This window comes from Patiria miniata, unplaced genomic scaffold (assembly GCF_015706575.1).
Source record: "Patiria miniata isolate m_02_andy unplaced genomic scaffold, ASM1570657v1 HiC_scaffold_16, whole genome shotgun sequence".
Classification (NCBI taxonomy): Eukaryota; Metazoa; Echinodermata; class Asteroidea; order Valvatida; family Asterinidae; genus Patiria; species Patiria miniata.
The window spans coordinates 6,044,278-6,064,330 of record NW_024037054.1 but is presented as its reverse complement, the minus strand read 5'-3'; the positions used below and the strand labels follow the sequence as shown (position 1 = coordinate 6,064,330).

The 20,053-nt window shown below is 42.5% G+C and overlaps 1 protein-coding gene across 2 annotated transcripts; it reads left to right on the top strand.

Moving 5' to 3' along the window:
- Nucleotides 1-89: 89 nt before the first annotated feature.
- On the top strand, nt 90-19,644 carry LOC119722774 (protein PAT1 homolog 1-like). Of its 2 annotated transcripts, XM_038193083.1 has the most exons (18): nt 90-273; nt 879-945; nt 1,781-1,917; nt 3,275-3,379; nt 4,323-4,532; nt 5,646-5,960; nt 6,883-7,502; nt 7,634-7,714; nt 8,329-8,479; nt 11,053-11,109; nt 11,546-11,678; nt 12,493-12,593; nt 13,815-14,029; nt 15,003-15,204; nt 16,621-16,776; nt 17,283-17,380; nt 18,270-18,419; nt 19,272-19,644. In XM_038193083.1, the coding sequence occupies exons 1-18, from the start codon at nt 235-237 to the stop codon at nt 19,300-19,302; spliced, it is 2,868 nt and encodes a 955-aa protein (XP_038049011.1). In that variant the 5' UTR covers nt 90-234; the 3' UTR covers nt 19,303-19,644. The 2 variants fall into 2 exon arrangements, with proteins under 2 accessions (XP_038049011.1, XP_038049010.1); XM_038193082.1 differs by lacking the exon at nt 11,053-11,109 and having other exon boundaries at nt 8,329-8,536.
- Nucleotides 19,645-20,053: the final 409 nt, after the last annotated feature.

Here is a 20,053-nt window from a genome sequence, read left to right as displayed (position 1 = left end):
TGCGGAAAATAAAAAACATTTAATTTGTGATTTTTTTTTATGAACCATGAATACCCTCACATCCCTATCTTTTAAGTGGAATGCTCCATAATTTCTGGAATTATTGCTCAGATTACAAATACATGAAATATGTACGTGCAACCTGTGGTGAATCCCCGTTGAAATCTGCAGTCACACACTCACTAGTCACACTGCGTTTCCCCCTCATCATGACTCTTTTAAGTCACTCTTAAAATGACGGACTTTATGTTTGGAGACGACCCGGAAATGCCTGTAAGTTGTCTGTGTTGTGAGTGTGACAGGAATAAAGTTCTGTGGGTTTTTTTCAGTTGTGAAACCCTCAAACACTTGCACTTCTCGTGACACTGTAGACAGAGGGCGCTGTTTATCACTGATCAAAACATTCATGTTATTTTTTTATTCTGAAAATAGATTTACACAGAATTTGCATTTTTACTTAATTGTGTATTGTGTTTTGGATGAGGTCCTCTTTCGACACTCGCATTCAAATTCAATTTGCGTTGGACAACACGCGCGTGTTGCAACTTGAGTGTCATGAGCGTTACATCAAATACATGACCGATTATGGTGACTCGAGGATGCAGCCCTGCTATGGGGCTAGCTAAATACATGAAAGGTCACTTCACAATCACAAGTCATTACGGATGGATTTGATTCCAAATATCTGTCGAACATGTCGAAATGTACATCGGCATCGCTGAACAGTTTCATATGTAGGCCTAGGCCTATGTGTGAATCAAGCCGCGCGACATCTGTGACTGAAATTAAATAGCACTAAAGCAGCAGGGGAACTTGGTAAAATTCATTGTCAAAATCACTTTTCTTCTGTTCTGTTTTCTTTATCATGACTTAATTAGCCACTAGAGGAAGGCCCGGATGATTATGACGAGTTCAATGATGAAACGTTTGGAGGCGAAATTGAGGGTATGTAGGAGACGTTTATCTGCTGTTTTCAATTTGACAATACATGTAGTTTGATTGTTGTAATTGTAGGTTTATGTGTTCAAACCCAACAAGTTGGTTAGAGGTTACAGGTACATGTTTGTAGGGATCAAGCAGTACGTGTACATGCATACATTCTACACTGGAACGACGTGTCTTGGGCTCAAATCCCAGGTTAGGCGAACCTAGGTGACATATTTTTTGTAAGTTCCTATACACAAACACATTATCACTGTAAAGATACTCTGTAGGAGTGTGCATTTACGGGTAGTACGGAAACCGGATACCCGATTGAAGAAAAAACACGGGTATCCGGGTATCCGTTAAAGAAACCCAACCCAACATTGTTGCGTCAATACAGCAAGATACAAGTGTGTACGGTGAGCTTATGGTGCAACTTTCGCGAGCGTCATAAACGTGAAATATGTGTTTTGTTTTCCAATGTAGCCTGGGCTTCATTTTTAAAATTCTCTACAAATGACATTCAAAACCGTTCTTCTTCATTGTCTGAGAAGTTACTAAGTAATTTATAAAGTTGGTTACGGGTACCCGATCCCATAATCTGGAACCGCTTCCTGACATCAACGGTCGAGCATTCGGGAACCCGGTTCCGATGCACAGCCCTAGTACTCTGCTTCTCAGACTTTCAATATTATCCTTAAAAGCTCTATTAAACCGACGTACAAATGAGCTAAAATCCATGGCATCATTAGTCAGATTTTAAAGGATCCAGTACATAAACGCTGACTTCAACCAATCTTTTTTTTAGACTGTGTTGTTTCACCAAGGTGTTCTCGTGTTCACATTGTACTTGTAGAAGACTGGCAGAACACGCATGAGAAGTTCAGCACAGGGTTCGGCAATACGTCCTTTGAGGATGACTACGGCAAGATTGCACCCAAGAGACCGCACGATTCTGGGTGCTACAGTGGAGAGAGAGCCCGTATTCACGAGGTTTGTAGATCATAATCAGTAATGTGATCAAGATCTTGCACAGGCACAGGTGTTTCATTCTTAATAAAAATAAAACTACCAAATCATTTTGAAATACCTTGCTGGACTGTTAGTGAATGACAGTGTAAAGCATCCTGTAAAATCATGGCACCTGGTATACTGTCATTTTCAAGAAAAGTGGTATTTTCGTATCAATTTCCAACGCTGATCGGCAGATCAGCGTTGGAAAAAACTGTTTTTTTTTCAAATACTGGCCCCAGTTGACCATCACACTTGTTTGCAATCGATTACACACCTATGAACGGGTACAAGCCAGCTAGACTGGTTCCCTGACCTTACAATTCCCCAATGTATGTAAACTGCTCTGTTTCTTCTTAAATGGAGTCAGGGAACCAGACTACAGGAAAATGATTGTTTTTCATGGTTTTTATAGCATTTTCGAACCCAAAACCTCAAAAAAGTCAGTGTAACTATATTTGATATATATTTCCAACCCCCCAATTCCATCCATTTCTGAAAATTACAGCAAAAGCAAATGATGTATATTCCCTTTAACCCTAACCTTCGCAAATCCTCCAAAGTCATCTTTGCAAAATGGAGGATTTTGCAGGATTGAGGCTATATGGCGAAAACGTGTGGCTCATTTTGGAGGATGCACTGTGTCAAGGTCTTGGGCCGGACCTTGTGTTGTTTATGCTCAGCCGTGCATAAATTTAGGCCTAGAGTATACTTGAAATCCTCCGCACTGCTCCAGGATGTCACTGGCTCTGCCTCAACATATTGACAGTGATTGCTGGAGGATTTTGCAGGATTGAGGCAGTGGTCAGCCCTCCAAGGACCACATTCAAGAAATGACAGAGGATTTTGCAGGATTGAGGCTGTATGCAATTTTTACATGGAGGCAGTTGGAGGATTTTGCAGGATTGAGGTTGCATCCGAACAAAAATACCTAGGGAATTAGGGTTAACCCTTCTCAATCCTCCAAAATCCTCCGGGAGGTTTTTGTAGGATTGAGGTTGAATGACAAAAAGTGTCGGTTGATTTTGGAGGATGCATTGTGTCGAGTTTGTAGGCTGTACCCTGTATTGTTTATGTTCAGCCATGCATAACTGATCCCTGTATTATGCTCGATATCATCCGCACTGCTTCTGAATGTCCTTGGCACTGCCTCAACCCATAGACAGTAATTGTTGGAGGATTTTGAAGGATTTTGAAGGATTGAGTTCAGATGTGATTTCTGCAAACCATTTGAGTTTTGTATGAACTGAGTGATCTCCAGCGCTGACTTCCATGTACATGTATACAAAATTGTTGTATGTAATTCAGATATCTGTTTCTCCCTGCACTATGACTTTAGGAAAATCTTGAGGAGAGTATCAGCAAGCTAGTTCTAGATGACGAGGATGACGAAGATGACATGTATGGCTCATCGACTGGGAAGTCTCAACCCATCACCATCGGAGTAAGTCAGAACGTGGTTTCTGAAAGTTTGGCTCTACCTCTGGCTTTGCCTATATCTTTGGTTTGTGAATCATTTAGTATCGCAGCAGTAGTTGCGTATTCTATGTAGTTTTGTCGGCCCAAAAAATTGCCTGCTTTTGTCAACCACTACAGCGCAATAATGTACATAAGAAACACCGGTTTCAAATTGTTGGTTCGAACAAAGGAAATTAACCCAGTGGAATGTGGACCCAAAATAGAAATAAATAAATTAAAAAAATATATATTATTAAAGCGCTTTACAATTATTCCCCCCTTCATCAGGCCACGAGACCCACGGGAGCCGTTATCAGTGCACATTCGGTCCTCTACCCCCACAGGTACCCATGTATACTCCTGGGTGGAGCGAGGCAGTCGTCGCGTCAATGCAACAAGGTCATATCTCCTAAAATGACATGAACGCAAAATGCGAGTTTTAGAATGTCAAAAGGTCGTATCTCGCTTAAAATAAACCCGGATGTACATGCAAAGTCAATGGACGTCAAGATACGACCTTGTTGCACGGAGCGTATTCGCGCGAGGTACGACTTTGTTGCGGAATGGAGTTACGACCTTGTTGCACTGACGCGATGCAATTTTAAGTGTCTTGCCCTAGGGCGCAAAAACAGTAACATCATGTTCCTAGTAGGGTTCGAACCCACGTACCACCGTACATGAGTGAAACTTGCAACGTACAGAAAATCACACCGTATCAGAAATGCTGCATGGTTGCATCATGCAAGCTACATGTACTTGACCAAGATACCTCTCCAACATGTTCTGGTGATGGATAAGCATCCAGTCCAGGAGAGAAAAAAAAAGGGTGACGCTTTTAACAATTTCATTCCCAAGAAACAAAGAGATAAACTGTTATAGCTTGGGCCAGACTTTGCTAACAAGACATTGTTATCTGTGCCTCGTTCCAGGCTGGAGCCAACATGGGAGGATCCAGCAACATGTCCCAGCTATTTGGGCCTTCCTCCCCGCCGGCGCTCTTCGATCCTCAGGAGTTCATCTCGCCGGGGAGCAAGAAGAACATCTGGGGCTCCCCGACCTCCCAGAAGGTGACGAGCAACACGGAGCAGCATCTCAAGGCCATGCTTAACATACGCCCACCGGAAGACTTGCCTCTGGAGGTAGTAGATTTTTGGTTTTTTATTTTCTGTTTGACTTTATTAAAATTGTTGGCATCTGTAGCATAAGAAATGATGCGAATATTGGATATGCATGGGGCAATGAAAAACTCTCAGGTTATATCACCATTTTGTGACGTTTTGATTTGCAAGTGACATTGGCCATGGTGTGCCAGATAAAATAACAAGCAACAAGGTGATTTAACGAGCAACTTTTTCCGTGCCACATATGTCTCCCATACGCGTACGATTTCGAATGGCACCTTATAATTGACCTATCGCCATTTAGACAACCCTACAGACTTTTGTACGTTGAGTTTTGTTTGTGTCAGATTTTGCACGTTCCGCGTCCATTTGTAATTAGCCAATATTTAACAAGCTGGTTGATGCGATTCTGCCGCGACAGGTTAATTGACGAACAGAAGATGGTACGTTTTGACCACATTTGAAAGCGCAGTGGACGGGAAACACAATGTGTGTGCGTGCTGGTATGTGCACAAATTCTGAATACGAATGAAGAATGGCGTCTTCGCATAAAGCTTCAAGCATCGTCGCCAGTGCATTCGAAGCTTCGCCCAGTGGTGTCCCCCAATTCCCTTTGTAACTGTGGAGGGTATCCATATTTGGACTCTGATCATTCATTTTCTGATAAAGTACATACAACATCACTGTTACCAATACAGTTGGGTAGTTCTCAGAGCCATTTTCAGCCCTGGATGCTCAGTCTTATTGTAAGTGTACACAGAATTGAAACCAAAAGCGAACATTCATTATAGTTGAATGTTTGGTATGGAGGTTTTATAAGTGGTGTTTTACTGTACTGTGCACTTTCGCGCAGTAAATGCAAACAGAAGACAGTAAGAAAATGGATTTAACTCGTGAAACATACATTTTGCAGGTTTTATTAACATTGTATGGATTCATTGTATGTAATTTGTTATATTTGATGTTTTCAATACGTGCCACCCGGCCAAGATCATTGTCTTTCCTCCTACATGTGTGTGTCGCTTCAGACATTCCCTGACGGGCAGCAGCATTCGTAAAAAGTGTGACTTACATGTAACATAAACATGTACAACTTTCACTAAATGTTGACCAAATTAAATCCTGCATTAGGACCCAGCTGTGGTGCAGGCTGTCCCCGGCGCCGAGCCCGCCAAGAAGGTCTTCACCCTCGAAGAGCTGGAGAAAGACCTGACAGGCAGGGCGCCCCCTCAGCGCACCATCTCCCCGATCCTGGGCTCCCCTCCCATGAGCAAAATGATGCCAGTCGGTACCCCGCCCCAACACTCCTTCTTGCAGAGGACGCCGGCCGGCATGGTGCACCAGCAGCAACTGCAGCTGAAAAAACAGCAGCAGCAACAACAGCAGCAGCAGCAACAGCAGGCGGCTTTGCAACAGCAGGCAATGCAGCAACAAATGAAATCAAAGGTATAAGAAAATAAATGGCAGCGGTTGTGATATGACATCCTCTTAGAGTGATAAATAAATTTAATAGCAAATTCATAAGACTCTTTGTAAAGTGCTCGCCTGTACACGTTTTTGGCTGTTTCGGTAACTTGCCGAAACAGCCTTTATTTTCATTAAAGTTTTTTTTTCCAGCCACTCCCCTTAGCATTTGTACACATTTTCATCGTGTATGGCACTTTGGGCACTAAAATAAATCTGATTGCCTTTATACTTGGCACATATAACATTAACATCATCACAACGTCATCACGAGTCACGTGACATCACATTTAAGGTGCATATTTTGGAGGCCAGTATCTACAGAACTACAGGTCCGATTGTGTTGAAACTTGGTTTGTACCTAGACTGGGAGGTGTTACAGATGAAAATTGCAGTTACGTCATGATGACGTCATCACACGTCATGTTATTTCACATTAAAGGTGCAATTTTCTAAGGCCTATATCAACAGAACTACAGGTCCAATTTGGTGGTAACTTGGTATGTACCAACACTGGGATGTGCAAACTACAGTATCTAACACGACTTGAACATGCATTAACAAAATGCCGAAACAGCCATGTGTTTGTCCACAAACATAAGTCTAGTCTTCCCTTGTTTTAACTACATTTTCCAGGTGTAAAGGTTAGTTCATTCTCAACATGAAAGCGAACACAAACGCAAATTTGTGACATCACAGTCAGTATTTAGTTTGCAAAAGTTGAAATTATTTTAATTGCTGTGAGTTTTTGTGCAATTGTGTCCTGACATCAATTTCATTTTGCATTCCCATCCACTTTGAAGTTTGAATCGGTTTAAAGACAGATGCAGACTTCTTCATGAAGACGGTTTGGAGTTATAAAGTAAACATTCCTGAAATAATTTCTATAATATTTTTTTACCAGCCTCCCAGTCAATCAATGACTCCACAGCAGCAGCTTGCTACGACGCATGCCATTCAGCAGTTGGTCCAGCAAATCCACCAGTCCGTCGGCGGCCGCGTGTCGCCGACCCACATCACCCAACTGGTGCTCAGCATGCAGGCTGCCAGCGGCCGCGCTTCCCCGAACCAGATCCGTCAACTCATCATGGCGAACACCGGGCAGGGCAACGCTTCGCCGTTCCCCAGGCCAATGGGTGCCGGCGTGACTCCCACCAAGGGTATGGCCCCGCCTCCTGGGATGACCCCGCCCGGAATGACCCCGCCCGGAATGACCCCGCCCTCTGGAGGACCACCCCCAAGAACACCGATGCAGCAGCAACAACAGAAGCAACAGCAGCAGCAGCAGCGGTTTGGATCTCCCATGATGCAGCAGCGGCCGATGTCTCCCATGATGCACCAGCAGCGGCCGGGATCCCCCATGATGCAGCAGGGCCGGCCTCCCATGATGCCGTTTTCGCCGGGGGGTATGATGGGAGGGCCTCACCCGCGTACTCCTCAAGGCATGCGTGGCCCGGGCCCGGGCCCTGGCCCAGGCCCGGGGAGAAACATGAACACGTTTGGCCTGACACCTATGCACCCACAGTGAGTACACATGAGTAAAACAAAACCAGACAGGCCATTCTCCATAGGTAGAAATTATGCTCAATACTTTAATGCACAGGGATTTGTACTTGTTTTGCATTAACTTTTTTTGCGTATTTTGTTTCTGATAGTATTCCCCCGATGCGACCTTTCTCTGATCCGGGAATGAGACGACGCTTTCCGTTCAACAACCAGCAGAGGCCGTATTCACAGTAAGAACCCAGATCATAATTCATGCCTTTCCTGGTTTTAGTTTTAATTAACATGGAAGTTTCCAGGTAGTCAATTAATACTTTGTTTGGTACTTTAGATAATGTACATTGAATGTTTGTGTTTATTCTCAATACTCTTTTTACCCTCCTACTATTAAGATGTCATCAATGGTCAAAATGTTTGTATCTCACCTCCAGGCATACTGTGTACAAACCAGTGGGGGTCTTGATCAATATTGACCCAAGTAATAACCAGGCTGACAATGCATGTTTCCATAGGAGGGTTAACAGAATGCTTTTGAGTATGTGGATACTTTGGTACTCTGGGCTCTGTGCCTAGTACCCCTTTAGCCCTAGGAACCACCCTCAGTCCTCCAAAATCCTCCAAATGGTTCACTTACGTTCAAATGAAGGATACCCACTGCCTCAATCCTTCAAAATCCTCCAACAGCCCTGCCTCTTAAAATGCATTCGGCCTCAATCCTCCAAAATTAGTCATGCATAATTTGCGCCATACGTACATAAACCAGTAAGTGCATGTGGTGTGTTCCGTCCACAAAAAGCTCCTCCTTATAGGGTACGTATGTTAACTTGGAGATTTTTAATTTTTGTAGAACGCCAAATCGCTATGGAGACAGACACCAGCGACCTTACCATAACCGTTACTATGACAATGAACATCGCCGCCCAGGCCCTGGTGGGGATGCCAATACAGACGACTATGCAAACCTGATGACGCTACGGGAAAAGGAATGGGTCCAGAAGATCCAAATGCTTCAGTTACAGAGCAATAACCCTGAGGTGGACGATTACTACTATCAGGTAGGTCTACGGTTCGAATCCAGCCCAGGCTGAAAAACATTAAATGGGTCCAGTAGATCCAAATGCTTCAGTTACAGAGCAGTAACCTTAACCCTAACTCCCTAGGCCTTTTTGGTAGGATGCAGCCTCAATCCTGCAAAATCCTCCGATTGGCCTCATGGCAAAATAGCATATAGCCTCAATCCTGCAAATTCCTCCATTATTTCTTGAATATGGTCCATGGAGGGGTGACCACTGCCTGAATCCTGCAAAATCCTGCGGCAGTGACTGTCAATATGTTGAGGCTTGGCCAGTGACATCCTGGAGCAGTACGGAGGATTTCAAGCATAACCCAGGCCTATATTTATGCATGGCTGAGCAAAAACAACACAAGGTGCGGCCCAAGACCTTGACGAAGTGCATTCTACGAAATCAGTAACGCACTTTTGGAATGTAACCTCAATCCTCCAAATTCCTCCACTTTGGCAAAGAGGATTTTGAAGGATTCAGGGTGGTTAGGGTTAAGGTGGAAGATTTACTACCAGGTATGTCTAGGGTTCGAATCCAGCCCAGGCTGAAAAACATCATTTGGAATGGGTCCGGAAGATCCAAATGCTTTAGTTACAGAGCAGTAATCCTGAGGTGGACGATTACTACTATCAGGTAGGTCTAAGGTTCGAATCCAGCCTAGCCTTATCAATTCCAATGGTTCTTGAAGATCCAAATGCAGAGCAATGACCCGAGGTGGATAATTACTACCAGGTCGGTCCAGGGTTCGAATCCAGCCCAGGCTGAAAAACATTAAATGGGTCCAGAAGGTCCAAATGCTTCAGTTACAGAGCAGTATCCTAAGGTGGAAGATTTACTATCAGGTTGGCCTAGGGTTCGAATCAAGCCCAGGCTGAAAAACATCATTCGGAATGGGTCCAGAAGATCCAAATGCGTGAGATACAGAGCAGTAACCCTGAGGTGGACGATTACTACTATCAGGTAGGTCTAGGGTTCAAATCCAGCCTAGCCTTATCAATTCCAATGGTTCTTGAAGATCCAAATGCAGAGCAATAACCCCGAGGTGGATGATAACTGCTATCAGGTTGGTCTAGTGTTCGAATCCAGCCAAGACTGAACAAAAATAATTTGAATGGGCCCAGAAGCAGTGTTGTAGGTCTCGAGACCGGTCTCGGTCTCGAGACCGGTCTCGAGACCACTTTTTGCTGATCTCGGTCTCGGTCTCGGTCTCGGAAGCTGTGGTCTCGGTCTTGGTCTCGGTCTCGGTCCCCTTTGGTCTCGATATTTTGGCTGGTCTCGGGTCGAGACCGGCAATATGTAGCTTTTACAGCTCGATCGATTACTTTGTGTTCACTTCGTTCAGTACCGTTGTTATTTAAAACATTTGCTAGCCCGTAGATCAAGCTTGTTATTTATCGCGGTCGGTTTGGACTCGACTGCACGTTGGAAAGTCCCCAAAGTACATGTTAAGCTGCAGCAGTATCAGTCACTGAACGATTTAGAACAAGTTCGGGATTTTTCTGTTGAGTCGGCCACATAAAGCAAAGTATAAACTTGTAACAATTTATGCAATAAGGGTCAACCATTTTCGGGGATTGTGTAGTTTAGCCCACCCCTGTGGGCGTAATCACTTGCATTTTGTATTCTGATAATAAATGAGGTGCTTCAAATTAGTTATATTTTCGACCCCACACAACGTTCTCTTTAATTTGGGACAGTATTTTGAAGAAAAATTTAATTTTTCTACCTGATTTTCCAGCTTTGAACTCACACACTCTTACCAGTTAACTGTTGCCATGAGAGTGTATGATGAGACCCCATTTTCTGGCTGCTCATTTTGAAGTACCCCATTATTCCTCAAAAATTAAAATCCCGTTCAGAAAAAAATTAAAAATCCATATCTGGCACATTCTGGCTACCACCTCGCAACTTGTGGGTCTACATGTACAAGTCCACATTCTATGACAACAATTTAAAAATTAATTCAACATTTTCTAGCTCCCATTTTTTATAATCAAGTACACAAGTCTTGTTAGAAGTTAAGTCCTAAATTTATTTTAGGAAAAAAGAGGCAATGTAAAATTAAAATTGCATCTTTAAATATCCGTTAGAAGTCATAGCTGAAACCAAGGGGGTGACTGTGGAGTTTAGGATCCTTTAACTTATTACTTTTGTCACGATTGGGTGCAGACAACATGTCAAAGCCCATATTTCTTAAGTGTAACTACTTTTTACTCAGGTAAGGTGTCATGTATCAATTTGTCAACGCTGCCACTGGTCAACATTTTGGTCTGTATTCTTTGTGAATAGAAGGGTTACATTTTTCAACTATAATAACGTGTCTTGTTTTTTTTATTTCGACTATTGTTATTTATTATCAGCGGTCTCGGTCTCGGACCATATTGGTCTCGGTCTCGGTCCGCCTTGAAGGGGCTGGTCTCGGTCTCGGTCTCGGTCTCGAATCTTCAGGTCTCGGTCTTGGTCTCGGTCTCGGACTATCTGGTCTCGACTACAACACTGCCCAGAAGATCCAAATGCTTCAGTTACAGAGCAATAACCCTGAGGTGGATGATTACTACTATCAGGTAGGTCTAGGGTTCGAAACTAGCCCAGGCTGAGAAACATAATTTGAATGGGTCCAGAAGATCCAAATGCTTCAGTTACAGAGCAGTTATCCTGAGGTAGATAAATTTTACCATCAGGTAGGTCTAGGGCTCGAACCCAGCCAAGGTTTATAAACTATTTGCGTCTCGAAGACACTTGCGGACGACAAGGAAATGAGCGACACACGTCACTAAATATTCACCAGAAAATAAGCATTTTAAGTTGTAATGCCACCACAATATTCTGTGTATAGGTTTGAAAGTGGATGCATTAAACACTGACGTGTACAGACACGCGAGATGTACCTACGTACCTGTGCCCGCAACAGTCATTGACGGGAGAGCCCATATGGGCAGGCCCAGTCGTAAATCTCGTTATTGTTCATGTAACCCCAGTCATGCTTTGCTCCCATTGCAGGCTTACATGCTAAAGAAGCAAGGCCAGGAGGAACAGAGCAAGGAAGGAGTGCAGGCTGAGAAGAAGAAGAAGAACGGCAAGGAAGCCGATAAGATCATCACGCGGACTCTGGAACATCGGGTCTACCAACCAGGTAATGTACCGTCTGCTCTTGCTGTGCTGAATCTGTGTAGCGTATTTTACCCACTCTTTAACTGAGGTGGTTTAAGTTGAAACCTTAATTTCCAGTATTGCGTAGGCTTGAGTAGACTAAGGAAGAGCGCACAATTAAGTAAGCGGTAACTTGAGGTTGAACCATGAGGTACCACAAAATACTTGTAAAAGCTTAAAGGGAAAATACAACATTTGCAAACATCGAAAAATAAAACTACCAAGTTTTTACGAAATACACAACAGGATGTTGGTAAATGACAGTCTAAAGCATCCTGTAAAATTATGGCACCTGGTGTGAAGTCATTTTCAAGAAAATTGTATTTTTGTAAAAATTTCCAGCGGTGGTCGGCCGACCACCGTTGGAAAAACCTAACAATTTTTCAACTACTGCTCCAAATTTACCACTAATTCAGTCCAAATTTTGTTTGCTATTGGTTACATGTTCATGAACAGGTGCAGGCCAGCTAGACTGGTACCCTTACCTTACAATTTTCCGGCATCTGTAAATTGATTCATTTTATATTTAGTGGAGTCAGGGAACCAGACTACTTGAACAGTTTAGTTTTTCTTGGTTTTTCCAGCATTTTCGAACACAAAACTTCAAACGCTGTCAGTGTAACAATATTTGATCTATTATACTAACCCCTCAAATAGTTCATTTCTGAAAATGACAGCAAAAGCCAATGATGTATATTCCCTTTAACATCAAATCATGTGAGGTCTAGTTCTAAGTTGAGTTTTTTGTTTTGTCCTTTTAACGAGTGATAAATTTATGTTCCGTTTGACCTCCTTAGCTCAATACGAAGGTGCTCTCGGTCGTGTCACGTCATCAAGTGTCAACAATCCCAGACAGTTGATCGACTTCCACATTGAAGCAGTCGGGGATGAAGAAGAGGTGAGAATGATGTTTTAAAAAAGGGTTGCAGTGATTTTAAATATTTTTTTCGGTTTTTATATTATCAATTCTACCTATTTTCTGAAATCATCAACCAAAATACTCAAAGTTTCATGGTGTTTCCTTGCTGTTCCAATTTCACTGTCAGCCGTTTGATTGAACTTTCTCAAAGTATTGATTTCGCTTTTTACTTTATTGTTTTAGCTGTTTTTTTGTTTTAAAGGTTTTTTCCTTCACAAATGTTATGTTGAAGGAAAGAGTCAATATTTTTAATCCAGTATCCGTGCAGTGGTAACCAATAACATTTTATAATTTTTTTTCAGGTTGATGCAGATTTTGATAACAGTCTTTGCCTTTTTTCCTGTTGCTTGTGAAAAAAAAACAATTTTCAAGTAATCAGACCTTTGTCAAAAAAGCATACTTGTTACACTGTATTGACGGACAAAACATTTCTTTTTTCAATTGTTTTTTTTAATTAGTGAATCAATCTCACATGTTTTCTTTTGGCTGGATGTTTGGGCATTTAAAAAAATAAAATAAAAACTTAAAGGGAATATACATCATTTGCTTTGCTGTAATTTTCAGAAACGGATGGAATTGGGGGGTTGGAAATATATAGCAAACATAGTTACACTGACTTTTTTGAGGTTTTGGGTTCGAAAATGCTATAAAAACCAAGAAAAACAATCATTTTCCTGTAGTCTGGTTCCCTGACTTCATTTAAGAAGAAACAGCAGTTTACATATATTGGGGAATTGTAAGGTCAGGGAACCAGTCTAGCTGGCTTGTACCCGTTCATAAGTGTGTAATCGATTGCAAACAAGTGCGATGGTCAACTGGGGCCAGTATTTGAAAAAAAGCCAGTTTTTTCCAACGCTGATCGGCCGATCAGCGTTGGAAATTGATACAAAAATACCACTTTTCTTGAAAATGACAGTATACCAGGTGCCATAATTTTAAAGGATGCTTTACACTGTCATTCACTAACAGTCCAGCAAGGTATTTCAAAATGATTTGGTAGTTTTATTTTTTGATGTTTGCAAATGTTGTATTTTCCCTTTAAGAGACCATCAATTTTGGTAGAGTGCCAGATTTTGGCACTTCACCAGAAATGGTGGAGTTCTAGCACATTATTTTATAGGTCACAGATTGAACCCAATTCCAGTCAATTTTCTTGGTCAACCTAACATTGATTGTGCATATTTCCCTGAAAACTCCAAGGGCTCTAAACCCAGCGCTGCCAAGGAGCAGAGCAAGAAGCGTCGCACGCTGCTGTCTGTGGAGCGCGTCTACGGCATCTTGCTGCAGCTGGACGACCTGGCGAAGCAGGTGCTGACGCTGCCGGAGTCCGACCGCAGCACCCTGATTGAGAAGAGACAGAACATGGTCGGGGTGATATACGCTCACCTCAAGCCGGAGACTGTGCTGTGTGATCGGTAGGTAGAACCTCTAGGAAGGAGAGGGTCCCGGGTTCGAGTTCCACCCAAGTATTGAAGCTTGTGATTTTTTTTCACAGGCTCTCGGATAACACAGTATACAGTGTTTATTAAGTAAATCAGTGATGGGCAAAACCAATTTCAAATTTAAAGTTCGAACCCTATTTTTCTGTTTAAATTTGATTATTGTAAAAGCGTAATTTGAAATAGCAGAGTAGAATGTGCCTTTAATCCTTTCATTCTTTTTTTTTTCTTCTTGATTTATTTAAAACTGTCCTTTTTGTCTTTTTGGCAATTTTGCCATGCACTGGTGGAACGTGTGTGGCAGGATTCAAGACTAGCACCCAACAGCTCGATTTTCGAGAGACAAAATTTTGACCCCTGAAATTCGTTTTCGCAAGAATAACACAAAAACACCCAGTTTTTAGCTGCGGGAAAGCAGCTCTACAAGTACTCATGTCTCTCCGTTGGTTGGTTGTTTGGTTAGTAACAAACTTCACCAAATGCCTTTTTAGGTAATCAATCACCTTGTCCCTTAGGCCCTCGCAACAACACCTGCTTCAGGTCTCCACTGACCAACTACCAACTTATTGCAGTCGTGGGAAAATTGGGTCACGAGGTCACTCATTTCGCATGGGGGCTAGTACTGTACTGCACACAAATTGGGTGTTCGACATGCTATAAAACGCACCATGCATCAACTGACGTTCAACAAAATAATGGGAATCCTTTTCAATTGACAGTCACGACCACGTGAGTAGTTGTGCATTATAAGAACAGACTTTTACATCATGTACATGACTTATAGGCTACAGCAGTTCTACAGTTGGGCCGCAGCATCTAAGATCATTTCGAGTTTGTTAAAGGATGGTTGTGTGGACGCTTTGTAGCCTAATTGGACGCTTTCCAGGACGTAGTGTCCCTTTAAAGTTCATGACAGTTCATGATCCTTTTCCCTTGGTTTTTGTTTCAGACCATCCGATGACCACTTTATCCAAGTCCTGTCGGTGCGTAAAGGTCGCAAGCTCATCGCCAGAGTCCTGCCGCTGCTGGACAAGAAGGAGGCGCAGTGCGTAGTCCAGGCCATTCTCAGAAACATGAGTCTGCTCCTGAAGAAGGAGTCGCAAGAGATGCGCAAGGAGCTGCAGGAGTCACAGAAAACAAACGCACAGGAGGTATGTGTGCATTCCACTCACTCAAAGTTCTGACCCAAACTCCCTTAACCCTAACCCACCTCACTCCTCCAAAATCCTCCTAGCGGTTTTGGAGGATTCTAGAGGATTGAGGATGACTGGTGATTGAATCAAATGAGGATTCTGGAGGATTGAGGATGAATGGTGATTGAAGCACATGAGGATTTTGGAGGATTGAGGATGAATGGTGATTGAAGCACAAGAGGATTTTGGAGGATTGAGGATGAATGCATTTTGAGGCAGGACTGTCTGATGATTTTGAAGGATTTGGCGTTGGTTATCCTTCTTTTAAACACAAGTGCAAAATTTTGGGATGAGGAGGATTTTGGAGGATTGAGGATGAATGCATTTTGAGGCAGGACTGTCTGACAATTTTGAAAAATTTAGGCGGAGTTGCAAAATTTTGGAGGATTGAGGATGGTTGTAAGCAAAAAGGGCCTAGGGGGTTAGGGTTAACCCACGCAGAACTCAACCCATCAAACCCCAACGGCATGTTTGGTTGGAATCTGTCAGGATGGGTACAGTACCCCTAAACTGACAGTCTTTTACATTGGGTTGGCACACCTCCAGAATCAAAGTAAGAAATATGTGTGTGCAGTTTCCCATATGGTGTTGGAATTTGCCAGGATGGGTGTGGTTCCTCGTAAATCATGCTAGGGAGTTAGGGTTAGAGCTCCTGAAATTGTTTTGGTTTCATGAGCCTCCACAATGCTGCCTTTCCTTGTTGACCCTGCATAAAAGGTCATAGGGAAAGCAATTTGTTGGCCACTCACAGAGTCTTTATCCAACTGAGGGATATATTTAGTCCGAAAATTTGTGACTCTCAATACTGTGTATGAGAGTCCCAAAACTTAAGGTATTAAAAACGTGCAAAACAAGAAAATAGACTGGCACCTAAAACAACCAGTCCAACACAGCTTCAGCACTGCATCAATCAACCATGCCAAAAGAATTTAAGAAACGTGTGGCATGAAGCGGAGACTAGTCTCAATTTACTACACATTTCTCCATAGTCAAGCCACCAGACTATTGACACTGAATGAAGAGGTCAGTCTTTTCAAATAGTTGGACCATGGTTGGACATGTACCAGTCTAGCATTTAGCCCCATTTTGAAATCACTTGACTTCCCTCTCATGTGCAAAAAATATTGAAGAAAAGTCTCCTTTAAAAATTGAATTGAGTCTGCAAACTTGGTTGGTGAAATACTGAGGACATTTTCTTTGCCCCAGAGGAATTTTTGGAGAAATTTGCTGGCTAAACTGTGAGTAAAGTGGGCCTGATTTAGTTTTGCACGTTTCAGAGCACTCCAGAGCCCTGTCTGGGATATACTGAGGCTTTTTACATAGTCCCGTTGTCTTTCATTGTCTTTCTGTCACTCTCTTAATTTGTTGTGACAGACATTACCCATGGTCTTCCCACCGTTATGGCGTTGCATCCAGACCACCACCCTGCCTGAGCTCACCTGCATGGTGAAGCAGCTGACAGCCGGGGCCAGTGGCGTCTCACCCTCACGGCAATACGGCTCCATCATCTCCATGCATATGCAGAACAAGGTAGTCATAATTGAGAAATAGAAACGCCAAGAAGGAAGATATTGATAGCCGAGTAATTATATGCTTACTGCAAATGAAGAGCGATCAAATCAAGTCTAAATTGAAAAACAAAAGTGCTGCAGAGAAGATTTTGTATTAACTTGCTGCTTACTATAAACAGGGGCCAATTTCACGGCACTGCTAAGCACAAAAATTTGCTTAGCACAAAAAACAGGCTGGCTTATAAAAGCAGGTTACCAGCCAAAACTCCACGTGATGTATATTGCTCGTGATTAGTAAATCAGCTGTTGTTTGCTTAGCACGAAAATCACATGGAGTTTTGGCTGGTAACCTGCTTTTATAAGCCAGGCTTTTTTTGTGCTAAGCAAATTTTTATGCTTAGCAGCGCCGTGAAATTGGGCCCAAGGTGGTCCAATGGTTACAGTGTTCGACTTATATGCCATGGCACGTGGCGCTTGTGTTCTTGGGCAAGACACTTTATTTGGTATGGTTGTTTTTGTGCATAGTTTGGTGTGTCCGTCATCCTGTGCCTGTTGAGCCAAGGGGAGAGGATCTTCAGCAGCACATCGCTCGTAGACTTGGAGGAAGACACGCAGAATGACTGGTAAGCATTTTAACCACTCCATTCCACTTAAGGGGAGGATCGGGCTTGAAGGTGGGGTTGTTGAGCTTGATTCAAGACCAGCTGGGTCAAGAATATTGCTTAGCATATATGTGAGGCGTTCTGCAAGATGAGACGGAACTGAGCAGAGGTCGAAATGAGGGTTGGCTGATATGAAAGAGAATAAAATTCTTTTTGCATTACTGTTTGTTGCACTTCAGTCGGACATTCCGTTGACAACTTATGGCTGTTTGAAGTTGCAGCTACAGGCTACAAGAACAGCATTTTTCTTGGGTTTTTTTTTTTTTTTTTTTTTTTTTTGCGGCATATATGAACACAAAACTTTAAACAGGTCAGTGTATACAATATTTGCTATAACACTAATCCTCCAGGGTATGTTTGCTAGAACCCTGCCAAATGTAGCAACATGCAACACTTGACTAAGTGACAAGCCTGCCAAATGTAGTAAGATCCATCAGGGGAAAAGTCTCAAGGCCACACTGCCTCAGAGTCTGTGGTCACCGCACGCAGCAGGATACAACTGTGGCATTGTTCAATGGGACTTAGCTCTCATTGTTTCAGAGCTGGCCATTCATGCACTGGTGTTGGAGCTGAATGCATCAAAGTGCACCAGTTCTTTTCCACATGATGCACTGTGTTGCATCTGGCTGGGTTAGGGTACCACCAAAACCCATCCATTTCTGAAAATCACAGCAAAAGCAAATGTTGTATATGTCCCGTTTAACATTTGCACTGTCAAGGACAGATTTCAAAAATCCTTTCCGCAGTTTTTAAACCACAGGACGTGTACATTTAATCAACGAATGGCAAATGTAATGGTTTTTAGAAAAGTGATGCATGTAACGTTTGAACTGTTGTTCCTTGTTATCAGGGTGGACTGTGTGAATCAATTTGCCAAAGACATCTGCGTTGTTGCCGATGCCGCAATACCCCAGCCCCTGGTCACCGTGGACAACGTTTTGCCGCATTTTGCGCGGTTTGTCAGCAAGCAGACGTTCAATGCCTTGGAGAAGAGACTCAGGTAGGAAAAAAAATTGCAGCAAATTCCAAAACTTAAGATTTTACCTCTTTTTCAATTCAATATGGCCGACTCGTGCATAAGGCCCATGCAACAATTTACGCCACTGAAATGATTGTCCAAGTTATGCCATATTTTGTTGCACAAGTCGCAGACTTACACACCATGAAACTTTCGTGAAATTGTCATAACTGAATTATTGCGCAGCATAAAATGTTGCGTAAGGGCCCGTGACCATTTAGCCCCGGTATGAAAAGGGCCCCCCGGTAAGCTCGTCCCCTCCCAAGAAGTCCTCTCGTACCGTCCCAGCTACCGGCCTAGGAGCTGGTCCGGTTGCTAATCAGGAACTCCTCTATCCTGGGGTCTATTGTTTGCAAGTATTGACACATGTAATATATCCCAGAAGAAACCTGCTTGTGGTTTTCATCTTTCAGCGCGAAACAATAGAACACTTTCGTCGGCACAGATCAAAACCCCTGCCATGGGGTTTCGCGCACAATGGGACCGTAAATTACCAAGGCGTTATGGAAGGATTTTATCTTTAATCCGGTAAGTCTGCTATTGTTCTGCTCTGGACGTTCTCTGAAGGGCAATAAATTGATGCGCCTGACTGACTTCAAAACTTCTGGTCAGACAGGACCATGTACCGGACGAGACTGGGCTGAAGACCGGACTGGCTTTGGACCGGACGAGGTACCGGGGGGCCCTTTTCATACCAGGGCTGAATGGTCACGGTCCCTAAGTTACGCGGTAGATTGTGGCGCAAGTAGAGTTGCACTATTGCATGAAGTTTCGTAAAATCGGCTGCAGGATGTGACTCGTCACATTTGTTTATCTGTTTGTTCTATTTAACAGATCAATCACAGAAGAAAAGACAGCACAATGATCGTCAAACTTTAAAATTGATTCTCGTCCAACAAGTGTTACCACTATTAACTGAATATTTAACGACAAGTTAAAACCGCGAAGGTAAGACAAACCACATTAAACATAATTTACATTTTCGAAAAGGGTAACTTTTTATTTAAATCTTAGAAAAAAAAGTGGAATTTGTTCATTGATAAAAACCAGCATTTGAAATTTTGGAAGAAATTCTTTTTCTCGGTGAATAAATTGTGTGTGCTTAATATTTTTTTTAGGTTTTGACATTTGTTCGTATTAAAACAACTTCCACTTTTTTTGCATGACTAGGGTTCATGAAATCTTGAGAATTTAATTGAAAATTATTTGAAAATTTGGTTTTTAATGGTTTTATACAATATTAAGTTTTGAGAGCCTCTGCGTTTTTTTTCTGGCATGGTAGGAACTTGTCTAAGAATTTTGTAAATGTTTATGTGTGTGTACAGCTCGCTCATTGACCTCAGCAAGAATGGCTGTATGAAATTTACGTTGCTTTAATTTATTGACTTATTAATTATAGCGCATATAAATGATTATAGGGTATTTCTTAACGACTTATTAAATGTATGTAATAGACTCCAACAGCAGCAAAGTTTGCAGACTGCCAATGAATTTCATTTGCATTGTACATGTATGCTCAATATTAAAAAGCAACGATCATACAGGGCCGTATCATAAGTCTGACGCCTCATTGGTCCGACGCCTCATAAGTCCGAAATTTCGGACTTATGAGGCGA